The sequence below is a fragment of the Dysidea avara genome, chromosome 12, assembly GCF_963678975.1.
Source record: "Dysidea avara chromosome 12, odDysAvar1.4, whole genome shotgun sequence".
Lineage (NCBI taxonomy): Eukaryota > Metazoa > Porifera > Demospongiae > Dictyoceratida > Dysideidae > Dysidea > Dysidea avara.
The window spans coordinates 16,557,836-16,582,216 of NC_089283.1; the positions used below are offsets into that span (position 1 = coordinate 16,557,836).

A 24,381-nucleotide genomic window follows, 5' to 3' on the forward strand; every position below is an offset into this window, starting at 1 on the left:
TCTAAACAAACACATCCTCACTCTAAACAAAGCCCATCAATTTCCATTGATATTGCGTTGTGAAGTAGAGCTGTGGTGGAATCTCTTATCCCTTCAATAGGTAATTTTAAAATAGCAGCTAGATATATTGCACGAAGAGCAACAAAGTAATTTCGTAAGTTACATGTTCAGTTTACTTTTGAATATTTCCAGGCTGGAGGATGCTGGGATGTCACTACTTCAGTCCAGTAGCTATAGCTGTTCCAAAGTTTGATGTTGGATAAAGAAAGGAATACGTACAACAAAAGTGAGTGCATGGTATAATGAACAGTCAGGGGTTAGGGCATCGGCCTGGGTTGCAGGTTCAATGCTCAGCCTGGGTGTTGTTTCCTTGAGTAAGACAGCTGTAAGACCAGGACAATGTTGTCATCGTATATCATTATATGTGTGTATTGCCTTTTGTTACAGTGAAATCTTACCACCTCTTAATTAATAGCCATATCTTTAAATAAAGGCCACACGAAGGCCTGCTGTTGTTATCTAGTTATATAACTCAACTCCCTAATTTTGCTCACTGGAGTAGACCAACAAGCAGACAACAAGTAGCTGGTGGTAAAAAGAGCTTAGAGTGTGTGCATGTTAGTGGTTGTGAGTTGTAACATCCTGTATACATTGTACCCTTTTAGGGATGGGGGGTACTGGAATTGACTTTGTCCCTCCTGAAAAACTGTTTTACCTCTTGCTAAAGTTGTTCATAATATACACACTAACAGATGGATGAATTCTAAAACAGTGTACATGCAGTGCCTATTGTAGGTAAATATATATTCAGTATCTGTAGTGATGCAAGTACACTCACCAATAATGTAAAGTAAAATCTTTAACTTTTATTGCATCCACATATGTGAATCAGACTCTCAACTATAAAGCCTGCTGAAATGTATTTGCTTGCCAAGTTTCTCAAAGCTTCAATACACTGGTGGTTCAGTATACATGCCAACTTCTACTGTAATTTAAATGAAGTTACCATCAGTCTTTGATGTTCTTATTGTTTTCCCACTTGTTAGAACTTATTGATGTATGTAGCACCCTGGAGAAGTATGTTTAAATAGTTGTGTATGATCTACTTTCTTATCAAAACTTTAGTGAATTAGTTTTGCTGAAATTGCTTCCAAATTCAATCTCATGATACCTGTTTAAACTTTCTTGCAGGAATTCCCCCAAACTTCATGTTTAAATTGTTATACATGCTCAACCTATACTACTGAAACTTTAGAGTTTTAGATTTAGTCAAAATTGCTTTCAGATTCTATGGTGTGCATAACTATTTTCCAAAATAATTCCGGGGGAGCATGCCCCAGACCCCCTTTAGAAATAGCATGCTATACATGCTGGCTGATGCCCCCCTGCTTGATTTGTCCCTCTGCCTCTAGATAAATTACTGGCATTTGGTTTGTTAAAAGTGTTGATAAGAATTGAGGCCACTTTGCTTTAGGGCACAGGGCCACCACAATGTTTTATTTTGTTTGTTTGCTTAATCTTGGTTGTAACATAGATATATGATTCTTAATAGTGATTTGTAATGGCGTCACATGTCCAGTATACTACTTGTACATTTAACATCACTGGTTAGATACGAGGCAGGTTTTGCTTGCTACTGCTTTGAAGAGCATGGAAAGTCTAACATTTCTTTTTACTGTAGACTATTACTGTAGATTTTGTATAATATGAAAGTTCTGTATGGTTGAATGATACAAGCTGCTTTGGTTTACAAGTTGCTTTGGTGGAAGGCCTTTCCCATAGAAAAGACTTGTTACCTTGCGTCGTTTTGGTATCACTTCTACGCCAAGGTGTGTTTCTGTTCCTGTAGCCTCTGCACACACTTCTTGGTATCAACGATATGTGACTTTTTAGAACACCCTTGATCATTAGAATTGAACAGAACAGTTATTAAGTCACACCTGTGGATGCATATTTCCTTAGTTACAACTTTATTCAGTGCTGTAATACTCTTGTAACTCTGCACGGTTGTTGTCTAGCAAAACTATTTTTCTTTCAAGCATTAATCTAATTCCTGAACAGTTGAACAAAGCTAGTAGTACAGTGACACACTTTGCTAATGAGTTCTAACCCCTCTTGCAAAACCTGCAAAACTCCCATCAATGGCCAATAAATTTAGTATGCAGTGCAAATTACGGGAACCACATGCCAATTCAAATCACGGCTATTTTAGGTGCTGCCATTTCCAATAGACCTGCTAAAATAATTCAAAATCTTTTGTTCAAATTTCTGACATAGTATTTACGGCCAATTAAAATTTTCACCATACATTTCCTATGGGAAGATGATTAATGGTGATATAGCAAAAGTGTCAACAACAGACATGTACAGTTTGGCTACATTACAAGGCTGTAACAGACACTGTATTCGTATGGCTTCTGGTTGGCTGAAATGTTTACTGTCTTGAGAAAAGGAAACTTTTAATTTTTAGCTGTTTTTGAGGATCCAGCTCAACTTGTACATACTATAGAGTATAGGTCACAAATAGTAAACTGATCATGTTGGGAATCAGGACACTTTCAGATGTTCCCAAAGTTGTATTGGTATTTGTTATACATGTTCTGTACTGCACGCGTATATCGTACAGTACGTGTATGGTACATACCATAATTCGTATACCTGACCCATATGGTATAGCTATACGTACGCGTATGGTACGAACTGTACGTGTACGGTATGACAATCCATACCGAAAAGGTATAATAAAATTGGCAGTGGATGATGAACTGAAAGTCAGTTCAATAAGCCAAGCTCGCTATTGAGCTAACAGTAAAACTTAGACAAAAAAGGGTCACCAAACGGGGAAAAAGCCACAAAACATGGCATGATCTGAGATGATAGCTAGCTATCTGGAGTGCCAGCGACACCAAATAATTAGTTTGATGATCTGGAAGTTTATTAATGCTTACAACGCTGTGTTGTTGTTACAGCCCCATGCCTACTTCTTAGTCTGGCTCCGTCAACCCTTTTTAGGTGCCTGAAAAGGGTCTGGTTTGTCTAGCATTAAGGACTAGTGCACGATTACACTGTGGCTTGCATTAAAAACAGTAATAAAACCAAAGCAGCAGCTCCTAATCGGTAATTAGTAGTTATACTTTTGTTCAATCCTATAGCCAATATTAACTACAGTATAGGACTTTGTGGCTAGTGCTACGTGTATGCGTTACAAAACATTAAATGCGTTACACGTCATAGTCTTGCTTGAGGTCTAGTCTCTTCATGAGCCACGCCCACTTATGTGCTACTATGTGTAAGTTTAGCCACACCCATCTATCAGTAGGTGTATTGTATAGACATGCATGAATCCATGTCCTCAGAGCTATGCCTTCCAATTAATTACTGTTTGATTTTCATCGGTACACGTATGGTATATACTATACACCTATGGTTTAGTGTATGTACCGTATGCATATGGTACAATATATGCGTGCGTTACAGAACATACACGTGGTCTACTGGCTTTTTGTAAACTACTGGAGCGTACTTGAGAAGATGTAGCATATCTGTGTACATACCTGAAGAGATCATGATTTAATAAATAAAAGTTAACATCTGGTTATAGTCTAACTGGAATTGTGAGAATGTTGCAAACTGTAAATGATAATCTCAGTACTAATGCTGTTGAATGTACAGTATAATAAATACAATGAGTAAATTGTGTGAAGTTTGTTGTGTCCAGGTACGTACATAGCCTCCAGGTATTGTTTTGATGCATTGTAGATCTCTGATCCAGCCAAATTTGGTGTCAATTTATAGCCATCTACATATGTATCATAGAATGTACCAGTTTCTCATAATCATTGTCTTTTACAGGAAAGTTGATGTTCCTCTCCAAACTGGGTAGAGTTGAGAAGTCAGTTGAGGCTGACACTGGAGCTGTACTGGCAACAAGATGATGTGGAGACTATACTGTTCTAGTATCTGGTGTGTGTGGTGTGTGTGTGTGTGTGTGTGCGTGCGTGTGTGTGCGTGCGTGCGTGCATGTGTGTGTATATATAGCACATGTGTATGTATCCTTTGTGACATTCTTATCTACTGGTCTTCCAAAAATGGAAGGTGTTGGTTTTCACTTTTGATAAGTAACTACTTGACTGGTACTTATTTACACAATAGACACAAACTACAGGTTTTTATAATAGTGTGGCGTGTACTTTAATGCCATATGCTATCTCTTCTAGTTATGTCACAACTTGTACACATCTGGTGTCCATGACTCACCAATTGTATCCCTGTGATGGGCTCCCAGTGGTGAGATGTTTGCTGTGGGAGCCTGCAATACCACACTTGGCCATACTGAGGTGAGTTTAAAACTCCAAATCACTGGAGTGTATGTATGATATATATCCTGTTAGCTTGTATAACCTGTTAGCTTGTATAACCTGTTAGCTTGAAACAACAAAGGACAATATTATAGTGGTGTAATGTTATTCACAAGCTGTGGATTGACACAACAGAAAGACTGAGACAGTCAACTTATAATACATCACACATACATTTGAAGTTTTCACACAATGTTTGGTTACCCATATTGTTTTACTAGTGGTCCTATAGTCTGGATAAAACAGATTCAGGTATACTGTTCAGTCAGTTACTTACTCAGTCAGTAGAAAATTCCGTTAAATAATATTTAAAAAAATTTCATAGCAACCTGTTGAAAGTGTATTGGCCCCTATTGGGTCGATCTGAAAGCTTGTTTGGGCTTAGTTTTACCTAACCAATACTGCTTCATTGTCATCTAGGAACATTGAGGCTGGTTTTTGTGTGATGTTATTTTGTGGGCCACGCCTACTCCTTTGTGGTTCCTACTATACAGTGCTATCATACTGTATGATAATAACAGTGTGTATTATAAATATGTGTGTTGATCAAAATTGACACCTACACTGGAAATAAAGAATGGTTGGTTGGTGTTAATAAAAAGGTTATCTATGGCCAACATTTGTTAATTTCCTTTCACCCGCCCATGTCCAGTTTTGTCACTTGCATTGGTAATTATTATTGTAATTGGCATTTATAAATAATTAGAAATATGGAAATTATTTGTGATTTGTTTGCCTCCAGCGATTGTCCATGAAGTTACATAGCTTTTCTCAGCACACAAATATAATTTTTTGTTGGCATTTCAGAAGCAAAGCCAATCATTTTGCAGGTTGTTTGACCTACAGGTGATTAATTTCTCTTCACTGAGGCAGCCAGCTGGCCTGTTTTTGCAATGTTTTGATGATTTTCAAAAATAATAAGTTTTAGTTATTAATAATAATAATAATTGCCCGCCCGCACTAGTTGAATGTTCTTTTGGGGACAGGAAACAAGGAATTAATAAATGTTGGCCTAAATTGAGACACGTGCAAAAGTATGTGCTACAAAAGCTTTATATTGTTGCAGGCCTAATACAGTCATGTATGTGCTGCTTGTTGGCCTGTAAACTGCCTGCTACAGGCAGTAAGACAGGCCTGCTAAAGCTGTTATTCTAATATGAGTACAGGCCTGTATGGATCACCTATAAATGTGCCACAAGCCTGTTGTAAACACTTACACATTTAATAAAATAGGTTACAAGCCTGTAACAGTCCTTTTCTCTCATGAACACAAATGTCAGTCCTGTGTGACTATCCAATATCATGAATCTTATATAATAAGTAATATAATTGTATGTTAGCAGGCCTGTAACATGTGTGTATTGTAAACTGGTAATGATCGAGTCTGTGAAGTGTTCAAGAGCTGTGGCAAGTGGGTTCAGGTCTGATACAGGCCTGTAACACCTCAATCCCACAATGAAACATAACACTTGTCCGTAACGTTATAATTGAAACCCTTATTAAATAGGAAGCTGGTGTAGTGTGCGAGTCAGCATGGTGTATGTGTTAACTGCTATACTGTACAGGGATATTGGAAACATGCTAAGTGGGCCATTAGTGACACTAATACAGTAACCAGTGGTAACAATAGTCACTATAGCAACCAGAGTACATGTATGTACCAGTCCTGTAAGAAATTATTTTGCAGGATGGATTTATCATGTATCTAACAACGTAGTCCTGTTACATGCCTGACAAATACCACCATATTATTGTGACAGTATGTGATGTGCCTTGCTGCAAGCCTGTCTGACAATACTGTCACAGGCTTACTTCACCCCTAAATATTAGCAGGTAGTCTTTTCACAAGCCTGTGACTGGCATGTTATCTTATTATAAGTACCTCTGCTATACAGGCTTGTGCCAGGCCACTTACAGTAATGTTTTATTGTAAGGGTTCATTATTAGATACTGTTCTTCCATACAAATAGGCCATGTACCAGCTTTCCACATTGCTCGCCATGTGCCAACTCATCATTTTACTTACCAAGTAACACATGTGTATTCTTATTCATCATCCACTTGTACATACAGTATCATGATCACCAAATTTTACTATTCACTGTACGTACATGTACATGACGCTCATACTTCTTTTATCTTGTTCATAGAAGTTCAACTGTCAAATGGCACAATTAATGTTAGCTCAGGCCATCCCAACATGCTCAAGTATCTATCTAGTAAACAGTCACACAACTGTGTGTGTGTGTGTGTGTGTGTGTGTGTGTGTGCGTGCGTGCGTGCGTGCGTGCGTGCGTGCGTGCGTGCGTGCGTGTGTGTGTATGTGTGTACAATTTAGCAGTGCAATTCTTCCCTCATCCTACTAGGCAGTTGGAGTGGAAGAACTGGTGTGCTACAGTAAATGCTGACCATACTGTAGGTATGGTAGACATCTCAAATGAGTCGGCTGAACACTTAGAGTTCCCTGAACGTGTTGTCCGAGCTTCTCTTGGTTGGGGTCACCTCTTAGTCACCACACCAACACAGTGTTACATCTACAAGTAAGAGTATTATGTTGTAATAGATGAATTCCATGGTAACAAATGCATTACCAGCTACCTGAATTGTTGCTCCCTCACATGCGTAGATAAGGTATGGGAAAAACCCTGAATTTAAATGTAATATCTCGTGACCCATACGTATGTGACCATCTCAGCAAAAACCCATCTAGTTTGCACAACTTCTGTTTTTTTTTCCTCAGCATTATCTCTAGTATCCAAGGAAAGGATCATTAAAGTTTCATCCTATATAGCACTAGACAATAGGAAGAGCAAGGAAATCGATTTGTACAGTGGTTATATACTGAAAATAAACTACAGGTGTGTACATTGGCAGTCATAACTTCTGTTTGTATTAGTCTACAGTGTTGGGATTTGGCTTAAAAGTGTCACCATGGATAGGCAAATCAACCAAGGTATAGTTTGCACCCCGTAGTCACATGTGCATATACGTAGTTTTAGTGAAGAAATGACAGTGAGTTTTTATATGTCTACCACATCGTATACAAATAACTCTCCATGAGCAGGTGAATAAGATGATGTATATAGTTTTGATCAATTTGAATCTTGCTTCTTGGCTCATTTAAAACATACGTACTGTATAATGTTCTTTAAATGTAGCACACATAATTTGACCCAGTCTGGGAAAACCCTCTTATCAGCCAGTTGTAAGTATTCAATGTCTTGTAACTCACCAATGACTATAGCTACTTGTACCAAATTTTCACCAGATTTATACAAATTCCTTACCTTCCAGAGCATCCACTGTACAAGTAGCCAACAGGTCAGTTTCCTACCATTTTATATAGATTTTGACCATATCAGGTGAGCTCCAAAAGGGGATAGGTGGCAGGGGCCAGAAGAGGGAAAGAGGCTGTTTCAGGGGCGCAGCTAGCTTTCTGGATTGCCTGGGCACAAGATTCAACTGTCCCCATGCAAACTATTTAGCAAGAAACACGAGCCCATCTCTGTGGACTCTTATTACACATTTGCTTTCGAAAAACTGTTTAAAGTGCATACATGTACCCAGCTAGCTACTATACACTGCTGTCTGTGCAGCTTAAATAGACTAAGATACTACTGCATGAAAAATATAGAAGCTAAATCTAAACAATAATGGACTAACTTAGCCTCCAACCCCAGTATCAGACTACAAGTTTTTCACTCTTCTGCCTGACACCGGCAGCGTTTTATAGGCATAATACTTCATCAGTGACAACTCCAGCCCCAACATCGACTCTTTTTTTCACTCTTCTGCATGTCTTCTCTACTTCAGTGCTTTAGCATAGCCAGGCAGCATAGCAACATTGAGAAAGTTTGAATAAACAATGATCCTCCTGCCTTAGTCCTGCATTTGCCTCCAGTAAGACAAGCACCACAACCGACTGGGAATTGGCTTTTGTCCGTTTATACCATTAGACGTCTAACAAAACACGACAATTACTTTATATTCAGTACTGTTGTCTACTGAGTGGTTCCACCAAATTGCAGCACATGTTTGACCTCGTGTTCAGTTGACTCTCAACCCGTGCTCAAATCTTAAAATGTTATCATGTGATGCTGGGCATTACACAGACGGAGGAATCTGGCAAACTCAAGTATAGGCGATTTTTTGATGATACGATTATGGAAAGTATTACAAGACACTCCAAAAAGATAGCAAATGTGTATTTTAGTGTGTATTAATAACGGGCGTGCCCTGGCGGGTGCCGCTATTACCAGGTTTGCTATCCAGGCACCAGCAATGATTGCCCGGGCATGTGCCCATGCAGGCCTGGGTGTAGCTACGCCCCTGGGCTGATTTAAAAAAACATTAAAGAGGAAGGCTTAGGGATGAATTAGGCCAAGTTATGGGTCATTCAGGTCTCAAAACTGGCTGAAATGTAAGGACATTTATAACACAGGTATTTATTCTATACCACAGAGCTATACAGCCACATATAGCCAACCCCAAACTGGCCAGAGCTCCAGACTGCTCATGTGGATTATCACTGTGCTTGGGATAAGCTGCCAGCAAGAGAAGACCACTCAAGTTTAGTGATTATGAAATTTGGTCAATAAGACTTGTTTTACCCAGACCCAGTCACATTTCATGATATATATTTTAATTTCTCTCTCTCTCTCTCTCTTAAAGCACATGCTTGTGCAAACTTGAACTAGGAGGCTTTTTGCTAAGATGGTCATGTATATGCATGTTATCATTACTTATGACATTCATGCTGGAAGATCCACTGGCCATTCAGAGGTCATCTCAAGTTTTTACAGTGTACTTGGTGTCCGGGATGTTAAGTGTTTTGATCAGATATCCTGGGAAACATTGAGGCAGTACTAGACTAAACTGTTATGACAATACTTGTGTTGTGTAGTTCTCGTAGCTGGAATACACCAGTGACTATGGACCTTAAAGGAGGTTTGGTGATACTTATTCAACAAGCAGAATGGTTAGTGTTCCATTACAAATGCTAACATGTTACTACACACTTGTAGACATTTCTACCTACAGTTGATCTCTTATGAGGTGTGGTGGATGGATAACAAGTTATGAGGTTGAATTGTTTTGTGTTGACAGGGTCGTCACATTTACTCCATCAAACAACTTGGTTTACTACCAGACTCACTCAACCCTCACACAGTGACTGTGTGTAATGACACAGTGTGTATTCTGGATCAGAAGGATGAGAAAAGTTAGTTGTGTTACATTTACACTAGTGTATTTAAAAGTATTAATTTACAATGTGGTAGGGATCCATTTGAATAATATGGTTCAGTGGCATCGATTCTACCTGATTAAATGGTTACAGACCCAAGGTATATTCAGTATCCTTTGAGAATGACTGTCGAGATTTCAGTTTAGATGGTGTCTCTGTGATCACATCGGTGAACTCATCCAGGAGACTGGAGGCATACAAGTCCTCGTAGTTTCTACTTGTGGAAATAAAATATCAAAAGTTAGTTTATATGCAAATAAACTTGTTTATATTATATTATATTGGTACAGAGAGTAAATTGAAGACAAAAGAGGAACTCTAGATCTGTAAAGACAGTTAGAATTCCGGTGGACTCTGACGATGGTATTGTCAATAGTCAGGTAACTAACTAAGACCTTTATAGCAGTCACAATGCATTTCTGCTTCTATAGCTTCATCAGGTGACAACGTTCTTAGGGTGGAAAATAAGAAACAGATTGCGTAGAGCTGTGTGCAAATGTTGGAGTGAGTAAAAATAAAGTTTTTTCTTACCTCATGGCATGTTATACTTTTCCTTTAGTAATATAACTGTTGTGCTGACTTTGTTTTTTCTTAACTGGTGGCATACTGTGTATTATCAGAAAAAAAGTGTTTTGTTAGTTTAATTTTATTCATTAAATTTTTTTTTTTACCTTTAATACGTAGCTACTTAAATGGCGGCATGTGTACATTATTCAGTAGTACTTTGTGGGACTAGCCAAGGGGTTTTCCCAAAGTTCAAAAAGAAGCCTATGTCCCTGAGGTCATTTGCCAAGGACATTGTTGAATGCCTTGCAATAGTAACATCATTTGTTAACAGTGTGAACGGATCTATTCGCTAACAGTGCGAAAGACTTGATTGTGTACCACAGCTAATCTAACTATTTACCTCCATTGCAACTTGGGTCTCAAGTTAAAACAGTTCTGTGCAATAAAATTACTGGTCATGAAGCCCACATGTTGTAGTGAAATCGGTTAATGTAAGTGAGGCTATCCATTACGTCCTTTCATAAGTCCTTCAACTAATTTTGTTACTAATTGAAACTGTTTGTCAAATTAATTTATTTTCCTGTCACTATGTTTGTTCTATTGTGTAGTTGTTCACATGTTTGATGCCCTCACTGGTAAGCCACTGGGTACATCCTCCTCATCAGGGAAGTCACTAAAACACCACACTGAGTTGTTGACAATAGCATTTGATCATCGTGGTCCCCCAGCTACCCGACAGCTGGTCCTACTGGATAAGAACCATGACCTCTACATCACACCTGTGAGGAGCTTTGGTAGTACCAACAAGATGACTAGTATTGGTTGGTTGATAACATTATTGTTGTTCACACACTCACTTACACACTCACTTACACACCAGACAAACTTTTAAACAACCTTATAATTAGTTGCCATTTCTGGGTACTTGACTCGCTATTTAGTGGGGCATATGGTTAATTAGTCACTGGTTTACAAATCTCTATTAGTACAACTGGTAGACCAATGTGAGTGGAGTCATGTGTAAATTGATTACTTCCATTTCACACGTGTGCACACACATGTTGGTTTAAGAGACATGTATTCATTTTTGAAACAGCTAATAAAATTCTTTTGAAAACTTCTACAGTATAATTCCTGACTGCTTCCCATCCATGAATTTTCATAGTTTAACTCTACCCATATGTATGTATGGTGAAAATATGTTCAATTGTATACAATTCTCTACTAGGATCAATGGTCACTAGTGTGGCTTGGAATGATCAGAGTAACATACTGGCAGGCATGCAGGATGGTAGGTTCACAGTCTGGTATCACCCCACTGTGGTGTACACTGACAAAGATCTTCTGACTGAGATCATAAGCAGAAGAGGAGGAAAGTAAGAGAATGAAATGTGGCTCATAGTTTTTGAGTACTTTTGTTTTAGTGAGTTTGTTAAGAATCCACAAATAGTTCAGTTCCTTGGGAACCAGTGTACCCTTCGTCGCACAGATGGTGCCTTGATCACAACCAGGTAATGTATAGTATCATGTGTGTATGTGCTATATATTTAATAGTGAATGTTATATTTTCACAGTATTTCACCATTCCTGGACTGCTTCATGAATATGCTAATTCATTCAGATGGAATGAAGCTATTTGGCTTTGTAGATTTGTGAAGGTATGACGATTATCTTTATACAATTTTATGTATTGTTCTTATATTAATTAGGATGAGGCACTATGGGCATGTCTTGCTGGGATGGCATGTGCTTCTCGTGACTTGGCCACTGCTAAAATAGCATATGCAGCAATCAATGAGGTTTGTGTGTGTGTGTGTCTGTGTGTAACTTCATTGCTCACATGGTTGTATATGGAAATCTTCAGTGTTGGGCAAGTTACTTTTTGAAAGTAACTAGTTACATATCATACAGTACAATAGTACTGTATATTAGGGACGATGAAGGTGTGGGTGTGGTCCACGAAGAAAATCTACCCAAATCATCTTCAGAAATCCTTCACGGCCATTTCACAGTATTGGTCAGGTATAAACAAGCCCAAATATGTCTTCAGAACAACCCGAAATGTTTCTAACGAGGTGCTACGAAATTTAAAAATATTATTTTAGCGAATTTTCTACTGCCTCACTGCCTGCCTCACTGATGCGTTCAGTCAAGCATAGCGGAAAACTGGCTACAGCCACAGCCTTGCTTCTTTGGCAGAAACGCTTCGAATTTTGTGGAGAAAAAGCCTTCACAATATTAAAGTCTTTCGGGATATGCTGCTGCCTGTTCAACATCGCCACTACACGTGTAATAGAGCGTTTGCTTTGGCTTGAAGGTGGTTTCTTTTCTGAGTTTAAAAACTGGTTGTATATGGCGCCTCTCTACAGACTCTATGGGTAGCTTTCCCAGAGCACTTTTCAGGCGTACTACAACTGAAAAATACCGTAGTAGGCCTCATAGGCTCGCGTATCTCGTCGTCTAGAAAGTGGGCATGACCCGTACTTACGCAAACTAAAAGTAAGAGCAGCCCTTAGGCTTTGTTTAGAGAATTAGTGGAAAATAATACTGTAGACACACTATAAAACAGTTGAAAAGATACTTCTGTGGGTAATTTGTTGTTTAAGCGGTTTGTTAAAAATCCGCATCCTTAGGAATGTTTAGCTGTGTATTTCGAGAATTGCAGAGGGGGGGGGGGGGGGGGGGGGTGAATTACTAAATACGGTTATTCAATAAAATTTGCAAAAAAGTACACAAACAAGTGCAAGAAAAAATTAGGAATTTTCCATATGAGTAGGGACTGCAGCAATAAAAAGCACTGAAACAAGCCGCTGAGACAAAACACAACTGAATGATGCATTTTAATCCCTACTGTAGCCTGCTATGGTGGGATTAAAATGCAATCATTCAGTTGTGTTTTGTCTCAGCGGCTTGTTTCAGTGCTTTTTATTGCTGCAGTCCCTACTCATATGGAAAATTCCTAATTTTTTCTTGCACTAGTTACATATTACATAATACTTGCAACTGAACTATTTAGTTACAGTTACATATTACCCATAAAGTGACTATAATAATATTACATATTATATTAATTTGTGTCCACAGCCTTAAACTGTCACGTGTGAAACTACCACCTTATCACATGACATGATTGCGTTGTTGGACAATGTGCAAATCTTGTTTATAAGTAAGAAGCTGGTGAATAAGCTTCATTCAGTAGGCTTCATTACTTCGTTGTGGCTAGGCATTACTCAGTGGATTACTAACGAGATTAGTAACTTCGTTACTTGTAGTAATAATAGTAGGTTTGTTACAGTAACTATATTAGGGGGCATCTCCAAACTGATTTTGGTACGCTTAACGTCATAATGACGCTAACTTCAGACCACCCCCCCTCCCCCCTCTCCTTAACGTCACACTATGAAAACAATGCATTGGCAATTAGAAGCACAAAACGTTATATTCTTTACCTGAAAACATAGTCTACAAGCAGTATAGCTGCTTAATCACGTCAATTCCTCTATTCCTAGCTGTTTACACTATAACTGCTTTAATAAAAATTTATAACGTCATGGCCTGAACCCCCCCCCCCCCCCCCCCCCCTTAACGCTAAGCATACCAAAATCAGTTTGGAGATGCTCCCTTACTTAGGTAACGCGTTACATTTGTAAGTAAAGTAACTTGAGTTATATTACCTGTTTTTATAGCGTATTTCGTTATACATGTATTACTCAATTACCACAAAAGTAATAATAATACGTAACACGTTACTCCCAACACTGGAAATCTTTCTAATTTCCTTTAGGTGGATAAAGTGTATCATTTAAGGAAGATCAAGGAGCTGTCTGGTCAAGAAAGAAGAAATGCTAAATTGGCATTATTTTGTAGACAACCTCTCCAGGCAGAAGCCATATATATTCAGACTGGTATGATATTCCGAGCCATAGAACTGAATATGACTTTGTTTAACTGGGAAAGGTGTGTAGTGTGTGTGTGTCTGTTGGTACGTATCATTTGATAGTGGTAGTACTGTATTACCCCATTGCTCTGCCCACACTGATCAACATGGTTAAAGTGGCCACAACTACTTGAAAATGACCAGTGAACTTTGGAGTAACACAATTGGTATAAAAATTGAGATGTCTGTGCTTAGTTAAATCAAAGGTTTGGTCCACCACTAAGCAGTTACTACTGTTTCGGTCTTCTTTGCCTGATTTAAGTTAAAAATCTGTCCTTGATCAACAAGAATGCCATTAGTTCACTTGAAGGAAGACTCTGCTCAGACAAGGTAACTGTTTGAATGTGGACCATATCAACTTGTAGGTCAATAAAATAACTTTCCATGCATCTAGAATTTACAGATTTCTCAAGGATATCTTCTTCTTGTTAAGTATTACACAAGTTATACCCCTAGCTGTGTTTAAACTGTAGCATGGTGAAGGAACATTGTACCATTTTGGTCAACATTCTGATAACGAAATTGCAAGCCCATGTGACCTTCTGTATACAAGTTATTGATTGATGAATATCATTAGCCACTAGAGTGGTTGTACGTTTTGTATTTTAAAGACCGAATTTAAAAAAAAGATGTAGTGTGTCTACCTGCTTGCCCTAATCTTTCTTTCTCCTAGCCTACCTGATCACAGACTAAAGACTGGAGACTAAACAATACATTACACAATCCTATTTACACCACAATAATTCAGTCGCTTGTGTACTTTTGGGTTTTGACTTGGTATAGTACAGTATTAGTCCAGCGCCTAAGCCAAATATTCATTCACTTTTTGATAAAAACACCAATATTTTTAGAGTATATGGAGCGTGCACTAAGTGTTTTAAGAAGGGGAGGTACGTAAAAAGTCCTCAGGAACACCCCTTTTTGCATCCTGACAAGAAAACTATTTGTTACTATTAAAAACCAATCATGTTTCTATCAAGTCAACTGCTGGGCCTAGTATCATAGTAGTACAAAGCATACAGCTGGAACATAATAGCCTATTAGTAATCTATAACAAAACAAATAGTTTTCTCACCTAGGCAGTAAACAAAATTACTAAAATTTCCATTTGCAGGGATTCTGTTAAAGTTGTGGGCCTTCAATGCTGACGACTGTGTAGTACTATGTACAAGGATCATCTTGATGTGTATTAAAGGGGTATAACAAAAGGTCACAGGTGGATATCTCAACAGAAAACCATGAACTACAACAGTTCAATTATCAAGCACAGAGCTTGAACAAAAGGTCCCTTGTCCTTATACTGGGCACCATATGAAAGGTACTTAAATTTCTAATTTAATGAAGGCAGTTGCAAGTTGTTTCAACATCTTGTTCTCAAGTTATAGCGCTTTCAATTCAGTGTAATATAGCATAAGCAAGAAAAGCACAAGGATGTGTCATGAGGTACTTCTTAGTGCTCATAATCTCACTTCATTGGAACCCAGCTCCTTTATGCTTATTTTGAGCATTATCACAGCACTAAGAAATACCTTAATACTCATCCGTGTGCTTTTCTTGCTTATGCTATATTACACTGAATTGAAAGCGCTGTAACTTGAGAACAAGATGTTGAAACAACTTGCAACTGCCTTCATTAAACTAGAAATTTAATTACCTTTCATATGATGCCCAGTATAAGGACAAGGGACCTTTTGTTCAAGCTCTGTGCTTGATAATTGAACTGCTGTAGTTCATGGTTTTCTGTTGAGATATCCACCTGTGACCTATTAAAACTTTAGCATTAGATAACTTTTCTTATACCCCTTTCTTAAAGAAACGATACACATCAGGATGATCCTTGTACATAGTACTACACAATCGTCAGCATTGAAGGTCCAAAACTTTAACAGAATCCCTGCAAATGGAAATTTTAGTGATTTAGTTTACTGCCTTGGTGAGAAACTATTTGTTTTTTTATAGATTACTAATAGGCTATTATGCTCCAGCTGTATGCTTTGTACTACTATGATTCTAGGCCCAGCAGTTAACTTAATAGAAGCATGATTGATTTTTAATAGCAACAAATAGTTTTCTTGTCAGGGTGCAAAAAGGGGTGTTCCTGAGGACTTTTTACGTGCCTCCCCTTCTTAAAACACTTAGTGCACGCTTCATATACTCTGTAAAAAAATTGGTGCTTTTATCAAAAAGTGAACGATTATGTCAATTTTAAGGGCTTATGTACTGTACTAATAGTGATTATCTGTACCAAACTAGTTTTTAAGACAACACAGTTTGATTGAAGTAGTGTAGTGTGAAAAGCTTTACTGTTCTATTTCTGTCCTACTGTCCTATTTCTTCACTGTTTGGTGCCTTTTCACCAAGCGTAGCAGCTACAGTGCATACTTACCTTTGTTCTCTTTGTGTCCCCTTTCTCCACCAACACATAGGTGTTGATTAGCAGTAATGCTGGATGGCTTCAATGCAACTGGCTGTTGCAAAGATCATCTGTAATATCCGAGTAAATGGATTGATTTCAGAGGCGCTTGTACTGTTCTTTATTGGTAATGCTGTATAATGGATAGAACATAGCTACGTACCTGAAAACGAAGTGGAATGGCAACTTCACTTCGCAGTATATTTGCTAATCAGGGTGCATGTTTAGTTGCAATTTCCGTAAATTATTCATAGGGAGGGTGCTTAATTACTTTTTATAATACACTTAGCTTTCAGAAGAGGTTGGACATGCTATAAGCGCTACTTAAATATATTGCTTTTAATTGCGTGGTATTTCACGTGACCCTCAATAGTCGCAATACTAAACTGAAAAACTATGGGATTCACTGGGGTTAATTAGATATTCAGATCGTCCTTCACGTAGGCTTCAAGGCTATGTACTTTGTTTTCTCAAAGTACTTGAGATTCAGTGTGAAATTAATAAATTGTGATTTGATGCATACGAACGACTTCACCTGACTTATCACGCATATTTTCTATAATGAAACAATGACCCTTCACTGCGTTACACTGAGATTGCTTTACTACCCTCCCCCAATAAAACAGATTTTGCATAATTTATTTTATTGGCACTTTAAACTCTGGCTTTGTTACCAGCCAAATCAGCGGGGTTCGCTGGGGTTCACCACGCCGTTAGATTCAGAAATACATTAACTTTCAAAGGAACTATAGTTTTAATAAAAATGAAGATTTTCCAATGAAAATATACAGTTCACGTAAACATGTCCAACCTCCTCTGCTTAGCTCTTTCCTTTGATGCAGTTGACCAGTCATCAATTATGTTGTCAAAAAGCTATATTTAACAAACAAGTATAAGGATATTTTAGAAATATTACATTTGAGTAGGGGTCATAGAAATAAAAAACAATGAAACAAGTGAGGTCATCTACACCTGTAGTTATACTAGTGGACATTTAATCCCATGATGTTTATTTACACTCTCTTGTATGTGGTAATAATGATATTGTGGTAATATTATTTCACTATAATTTGGACAATACAATATTGTTTCATTAATATTGCTGTCTCACCTGCCCTTATACTCTTAAGCATAAATTATTGGTAGATTACATGATGACAATATATAGTACAAAACACATATTGTTACCTGTGATTCAAACACTCGTACAAGAAAGTAGGCACAAAGAAAGATAAAAGGAACTTTAAATCATTTATTTGTCCATACAGTGTTCTGCATATAACAACTCATTGTAGAATGTTTTAGTTCAATAGGTGAAAGTACATAATACATTTGCTATATATAGTATTTGCTACAGTATAAAGCAAAATATTGACCTTATAGTGACATCTTTTGATACAGTGGTCTATAACATTGGCTGTATTTTTTTAAATTATACTTAGGGAATGAAGCATTATAGTCAGTTAATTAATAAATGTTAATTTGGTGAAATAATGAAGCTCATAGTTTTGAGGGTACATTTTTGTACTCAAGCGATATCATTATGGCAGATACGTTTAAAAGCTACAATATTTTGGTCAGAAAATGACTAATCTTTGTTGTGACGTATTCTGTTAAGCCTTGCAATGCACCCATGTATGTAAATACACTGTTCTTTCATATTTGTACAGTTGGAGAAGATGGTCAAGTTAAAGTGTGGTCACGTTCACTGATGTTACGATCCACACTAGTCCAGAGCTCCAGTCCAGTTTACTCAGTCTCATGGTCACCAGACAGTTCACAGTTACTCTATACTAGTGGTAAACAACTGATAATTCAGTCACTACAACCATCTAGCAAGCCACTACAGTGGAAGGCTCACGATGGACTAATACTGGCTGTTGACTGGAGTTTGTTGGGCAACCTGATTATATCTGGTGGTGAAGATAGGAAGTACAAGGTGTGAAGATTTTGTGCGTACGTGCGTGCGTGCATGTGTGTGTGATCCATGAGCACAAAGTGTGTGCTTTCATGTTTCCTTACTCACATCGCTAACCAGCTGTTAATGGGGACCTGGTGTTAATGGTCTACCTGTTGGGTACCTGATATTAGCAAATACCAATTGTTCATGACTCACATAGTGGGTGAGTTTCATCTGGGACTGTGGATGCCCATACCTTCACCTGTGAGACATGGTACAGCCTCCTGCAGAGTGTTCGTTGTCCACACTGTCTAGTAGACCAGTTATTCTTTTATTTGTGTGTATAGTGTGTGCTCATGTTACTGTGTACATACATGGATATTATATAAAGCAGTAAATTATACATTACTACTGTCTGTTATCTCGATCTATTAGGTGTGGGACAGTTATGGTCGTAATTTGTACACATCTGGTCTCCACGACTCACCAATTGCATCCCTATCATGGGCTCCTAGTGGTGAGATGTTTGCTGTGGGAGCTTTCAACACCATCAGGTTATGTGACCGTACTGGGGTGAGTAATATTGAGTATAGAGCAAACAACTGGATTGTATGTATGTTGTACCTTGATAATTAAGCATCTCTGTGATCCTTATTATGTAGTTATTGAATTCTGTAATTATGGGCACTAAAATCTGAACAATGTTTATTTGGCCATATTGTATTCCTAGTGGTCCTATAGTCTGGATAAACCAGATTCAGGTACACTGTTCTCTTTATCTTGGACTATGGATAGTACACAATTGGCTGCTGGGTGTGCTGATGGTAGAGTGATCTTTGCCCATGTGGTTGACAGGTAAGTTAGCTATCCATCTTTGTGTTTGCATTATGAGTATAGCTCTGTGCATGTATGTGTGTGTGTGTGTGTGAGCATGTGTGCGTGTTTGTACGCGTGTTTGTACGAATGTAGTAAGCAGTGTAATTCTTCCCTCATTCTACTAGGCAGTTGGAGTGGAAGAACTGGTGTGCTACAGTGAATGCTGACCATACTATAGATATGGTGGACATCTCAAATGAGTCGGCTGAACACTTGGAGTTTCCTGAACGTGTTGTCCGAGCCTCTCTTGGTTGGGGTCACCTCTTAGTCACCACACCAACGCAGTGTTACATCTACAAGTAAGAGTATTATGTTGTAATAGATGAGTTCCATGGTAACACATGCATTACCAGCTACCTGAATTGTTGCTCCCTCACATATTTAGATAAGGTATGGGGTGAATTTAAATGTAATATCTCATGACCTACATGTGACCGTCTCAGCTAAAACCCACCTAGTTTGCACAACTTCTGATTTTTTTTCCTCAGCATTATCTCTAGTGTCCAAGGAAAGGATCATTAAAGTTTCATTCTATATAGTGCTAGACAATAGGAAGAGCAAGGAAATTGTTTGTACAGTGGTTATATACTGAAAATAAACTACAGGTGTGTACATTGGCAGCCATAACTTCTGTTTGTATTAGTCTACAGTGTTGGGATGTGGCTTAAAATGTTCACCATGAATTGGCAAATCAACCAAGGTATAGTTTTAGCCCTGTAATATACATATACCTGGGAAACATTGAGGCAGTACTGGACTAAACTGTTATGACAATGATTGTGTTGTGTAGTTCTCGTAGCTGGAATACACCAGTGACTATGGACCTTAAAGGAGGTTTGGTGATACTTATTCAACAAACAGAACGGTTAGTGTTCCATTACAAGTGCTAACATGTTACTACACACTTGTAGACATTTCTTGTTGGTGGATAGTGTGAGTGGCCTACAGTTGATCTCTTATGAGGTGTGGTGGATGAATAACAAGTTGTGAGGTTGAATTGTTTTGTGTTGACAGGGTCGTCACATTTGCTCCATCAAACAACTTGGTTTACTACCAGACTCACTCAACCCTCACACAGTGACTGTGTGTAATGACACAGTGTGTATTCTGGATCAAAAGGATGAGAAAAGTTAGTTATGTTATATCGTCTGTACTAGTATATTTAAAAGTATTAATTTGAGGGATCTATTCACTAATAAAAGACCTGATTGTATACCGTTCAATTTACCTCCATTGCAATAACTTGGTCTAAAATTAAAGCAGTTCTGTGCAATAAAATTGCTGGTCATGAAGCTCTGATTTTGTAGTGAAATTTGTTACAATAAATGAGGCTATCCATTACATCCTTTCATAATAGCATAAGTCCTTCACATAATTTTGTTGCTAATTGAAAATAATTAATTCATTTTCACTGTGTTTGTTCTATTTTGTAGTTGTTCACATGTTTGATTCCCTCACTGGTAAGCCACTGGGTACATCCTCCTCATCAGGGAAGTCACTAAAACACCACACTGAGTTGTTGACAATAGCACTTGATCATCATGGACCCCCAGCTACCCGACAACTGATCCTACTGGATAAGAACCATGACCTCTACATCACACCTGTGAGGAGCTTTGGTAGTACCAGCAAGATGACTAGTATTGGTTGGTTGATAAAATTATTGTACACACTTGCACACCAGACAAACATCACAACAACTAGTTGCCATTTCTGTACAGTTGTGATCACCTCTGCACTTTACTTCCAAAATTGTGCTTGCTAATCTACCCCTTGCTCGTGGGTGATGGTCTAGGTACTTGAAAGTCTTACTTATTAAGTGGGGAGTATAATTGCAGGGGTGGATCCCAAGAGGGGGGTCTCTGAGCTGGGTGGAGAGTAACGCCCCATAAAGTTCACATTATTCAACTCAGTACATCCGGCCTATGGCTGTACGTAGCATTCGTACATAAAATGTGCCCCTAGACAAACTTTAATAAGCACAATGCGTGTATCTAGCTATAACTAGCTGGAAACCTACACTGCTGTTTGTGCAGCTTATTGCTATACTATGCTATTGTAGACTTATAGCTTACTACATACACAACTTCCTGACACAGTATAGTCATGACGAATGATGGATCACTTGTTCATCACACCAGATTTTCGATCACACTTCCGCTTGCTTTCTGTCCGGCATCCTCGTAGAAGTGGCACCAAAAGTGAACCTTGTGCATGTGCGAGTGAAGTTGGTCTTCCTGAACAAGTTGAAGAACTACTGAAGTAGCTAACTCCTGTGTCACTTTGTAATTCATACTGTCGAGCGTGGGGACCGGCATTCTGTGTCTTCTGGGTGATGTCTCAAGAACAGCCGAGTGATATCACGTGCCCATATTGACCAAAGGCGGAGTCAGGTGTATTACCACAAAAGAAAAGTACCGGCAGTAAAACACTCTTTATATACAAATCAGACGTACCTTTACAGCAATATCAGTGATTACAAATGCCATTGCTCCCTTACAGCTGCCAGCTCTTCTACGCACACTAAGCGTGTGTCTTCCGCCATTTGCTGAACTTTAAACAATCCATATCACGTAAGCTATCATCACGTGATGCTATATCAAACAATTAGAGACTGCTCTATTAGGGTATATCAATCTTTTGCGATTGGTTGCTTTCCTCTGTGCACTTTCTGTCTTAGATTTCCTGTTTGAGGTTCAACCTAAAAGGGGGGTCTTGAGACCCCAAAGATCCCCCCCCCGGATATACTCCTGAATTGGTCACCGGTTTACAATCTTTATTAATACAACTGGTAGACCAATGTGAGTAGAGCGATGAACCATGCAAAATCGATCACTTCCATTTCACACGCATACACACACACACGCACACACACACGCATTAGTTTATGAAAATTCATGGATGGGAAGCAGCAAGGAATTATACCATAGAATTTTGCAAATGAATTTTGTTAGCTGTCTCCGAAATGAGTATCTGTCTCTTAGTTTAATATGTATGGTGAAAATATTTTCAATTGTACTAGGATCAATGGTCGCTAGTGTGGCTTGGAATGATCAGAGTAACATACTGGCAGGCATGCAGGATGGTAGGTTCACAGTCTGGTACCACCCCACTGTGGTGTACACTGACAAAGATCTTCTGACTGGGACCATAAGCAGAAGAGGAGGAAAGTAAGAGAATGAAATGTGGCTCATAGTTTTTGAGTACTTTTGTTTAGTGAATTTATTAAGAATCCACAAATAGTTCAGTTCCTTGGGAACCAGTGTACCCTTCGTCGCACAGATGGTGCCTTGATCACAACCAGGTAATGTATAGTATCATGTGTGTATGTGCTATATATTTAATAGTGAATGTTATATATTTCACAGTATTTCACCATTTCCTGGGCTACTTCATGAATACGCTAATTCATCCAAGTGGAATGAAGCTATTCGGCTTTGTAGATTTGTGAAGGTATGACGATTATCTTTATACAATTTTATGTATTGTTGTTATATTAATTAGGATGAGGCACTATGGGCATGTCTTGCTGGGATGGCATGTGCTTCTCGCGACTTAGCCACTGCTGAAATAGCTTATGCAGCAATCAATGAGGTTTGTGTGTATGTCTGTGTGTAACTTCATTGCTCACACACCTGTATGGTTCTATATGGAAATCTTTCTAATTTCCTTTAGGTGGATAAAGTATATCACTTAAGGAAGATCAAGGAGCTGTCTGGTCAAGAAAGAAGAAATGCTGAATTGGCATTATTTTGTAGACAACCTCTCCAAGCAGAAGCCATATATATTCAGGCTGGTATGATATTCCGAGCCATAGAACTGAATATGACTTTGTTTAACTGGGAAAGGTGTGTAGTGTGTGTCTGTGTCTGTCTGTCTGTCTGTCTGTTGGTATCATTAATACTATAGTGTGGCTAAAATGACCTGTACTTAACAACTTTGGAGCAGCACAATTGGTATAAAAATTGTGTGTGCTTAATCAAAAGCACTTGAAAAACCTTTAGTTTGGATTTTGTCCACCAAGCAGTTAATACTGTTTCTCTACTTGTTTCATGGCCTGCTTGCCCCAATATTCCTGTCTCTCAGCCTACCTGATCACAGACTAAAGACAATGTGTTCCACAACCCTACTTACACCACAATAACTCAGTCACTTACACCACAATAACTCAGTCACTTACACCACAATAACTCAGTCACTTACAGTAGTACAGTATGTGTATTGTATTACAGTGAATGTATCATTCTATGCAGGGCATTGGAACTTGCAATAAAACACAAAACACATGTGGATACAGTGTTGGCATTTCGACACAGATACCTTGAAGAAATAGGGTGGAAAGAAAACTTAACAAAATTCCAGCAGTATAGTGAAAAGGTTTGTTGATATTAAGTTATCAAATTTTGATACAACGAGTGAATGATTCAAATTCAAATTTATGTGATTTAATTTCTAATTTGACAATAGTAATTTTCCAATGTGCTAGCTTCACCTTTCACGGAATATACAGAATTACACTCATTACATATATAATTTCTAAAATATACTATAATTATTGTTAAAAGCTTGATTGCTTTGTAGTATTCAAATACTAGCTCAACCAAATGAATCGAACACACATGTATACTTTTAATGTGCTTGTAGATTCTATAAGTTTTAACTTATGGTACTAGATATCATTATTTTGACAAAATTATTTTGTTGTTTGTTATTTGATTCTGAAATAAAGTTGAAAGTTCAATATGACACACACACATCACACACAACTAGTACTGAACCAATTGATGTTGTTACTGAGTGTATTGTTGTCCTACAGATCAGTTTGGACTGGGAGAAGATAAATGCAAAGATTGCAATGGAAGCAGAAAAAGAGTCAGAGAAAACTTGAACTTTTAACTTTGAAACTTTTCATAATCATCAACATACATCACTTATGTATAGTGTCTAGTGGTCTACTAATACTATACAATGGATCCAAACCTCAATGTTATCAGGCAATGGTAAAAGTGTGCAGATAAGTGAACTGTTCAGATAACTGAAGCTCATACATTACAAAGCTGTGTTGGAATACTCTAATAGGACATACAGTGTACTCAAAATACTCTAATAGAGTGGTCATTCTGTATTTGGATAATTGATGGTCTA

The 24,381-nt window shown here is 38.1% G+C and overlaps 3 protein-coding genes across 5 annotated transcripts in view; all 3 read left to right on the forward strand.

Moving 5' to 3' along the window:
- Positions 1-8,933, forward strand: part of LOC136241853 (uncharacterized) — a 29,555-nt gene extending 20,622 nt beyond the window's left edge. The window contains exons 2-4 of the mRNA XM_066033230.1: positions 4,218-4,337; positions 6,725-6,898; positions 8,820-8,933. Of these exons, the coding sequence (XP_065889302.1) occupies positions 4,249-4,337; positions 6,725-6,898; positions 8,820-8,901 (345 nt within the window). The 5' untranslated portion in view covers positions 4,218-4,248 and the 3' untranslated portion in view covers positions 8,902-8,933. The remainder of the gene's footprint in view (positions 1-4,217; positions 4,338-6,724; positions 6,899-8,819) is intronic.
- On the forward strand, positions 1-24,226 carry LOC136241842 (intraflagellar transport protein 80 homolog). 3 transcript variants are annotated; one of them, XM_066033194.1, is made up of 18 exons: positions 1-100; positions 193-286; positions 3,853-3,963; positions 18,131-18,399; positions 18,796-18,933; positions 19,091-19,215; positions 19,362-19,535; positions 20,027-20,101; positions 20,148-20,199; positions 20,251-20,365; positions 20,670-20,882; positions 22,259-22,406; positions 22,454-22,540; positions 22,605-22,689; positions 22,741-22,830; positions 22,912-23,084; positions 23,490-23,613; positions 24,053-24,226. In XM_066033194.1, exons 4-18 carry the CDS (start codon positions 18,172-18,174, stop codon positions 24,122-24,124), a joined length of 1,899 nt encoding a protein of 632 aa, XP_065889266.1. In that variant the 5' UTR covers positions 1-100; positions 193-286; positions 3,853-3,963; positions 18,131-18,171; the 3' UTR covers positions 24,125-24,226. The 3 variants fall into 3 exon arrangements, with proteins under 3 accessions (XP_065889266.1, XP_065889268.1, XP_065889267.1); XM_066033195.1 differs by lacking the exons at positions 1-100; positions 193-286; positions 3,853-3,963 and adding an exon at positions 13,926-14,067; XM_066033196.1 differs by lacking the exons at positions 1-100; positions 193-286; positions 3,853-3,963; positions 18,131-18,399; positions 18,796-18,933 and adding an exon at positions 4,347-4,366.
- Positions 9,363-12,051, forward strand: LOC136239879 (intraflagellar transport protein 80 homolog). Its single transcript, XM_066030625.1, has 9 exons — positions 9,363-9,413; positions 9,465-9,579; positions 9,638-9,703; positions 10,719-10,931; positions 11,339-11,486; positions 11,561-11,621; positions 11,685-11,768; positions 11,820-11,909; positions 12,043-12,051. The coding sequence occupies exons 1-9, from the start codon at positions 9,363-9,365 to the stop codon at positions 12,049-12,051; spliced, it is 837 nt and encodes a 278-aa protein (XP_065886697.1).
- Positions 24,227-24,381: the final 155 nt, after the last annotated feature.

Excerpts from the sequence above, each read along its gene's own strand:
- LOC136241842 (XM_066033194.1), top strand. The coding sequence starts at position 18,172 with ATGTTACGATCCACACTAGTCCAGAGCTCCAGTCCAGTTTACTCAGTC. Across the intron at positions 22,407-22,453 it reads ATAAGCAGAAGAGGAGGAAA|TGAATTTATTAAGAATCCAC; the intron begins GTAAGAGAATGA and ends ACTTTTGTTTAG. Across the intron at positions 22,541-22,604 it reads GGTGCCTTGATCACAACCAG|TATTTCACCATTTCCTGGGC; the intron begins GTAATGTATAGT and ends TATATTTCACAG.
- LOC136239879 (XM_066030625.1), top strand. The coding sequence starts at position 9,363 with ATGTTACTACACACTTGTAGACATTTCTACCTACAGTTGATCTCTTAT. Across the intron at positions 10,932-11,338 it reads CAACAAGATGACTAGTATTG|GATCAATGGTCACTAGTGTG; the intron begins GTTGGTTGATAA and ends ATTCTCTACTAG. Across the intron at positions 11,622-11,684 it reads GGTGCCTTGATCACAACCAG|TATTTCACCATTCCTGGACT; the intron begins GTAATGTATAGT and ends ATATTTTCACAG.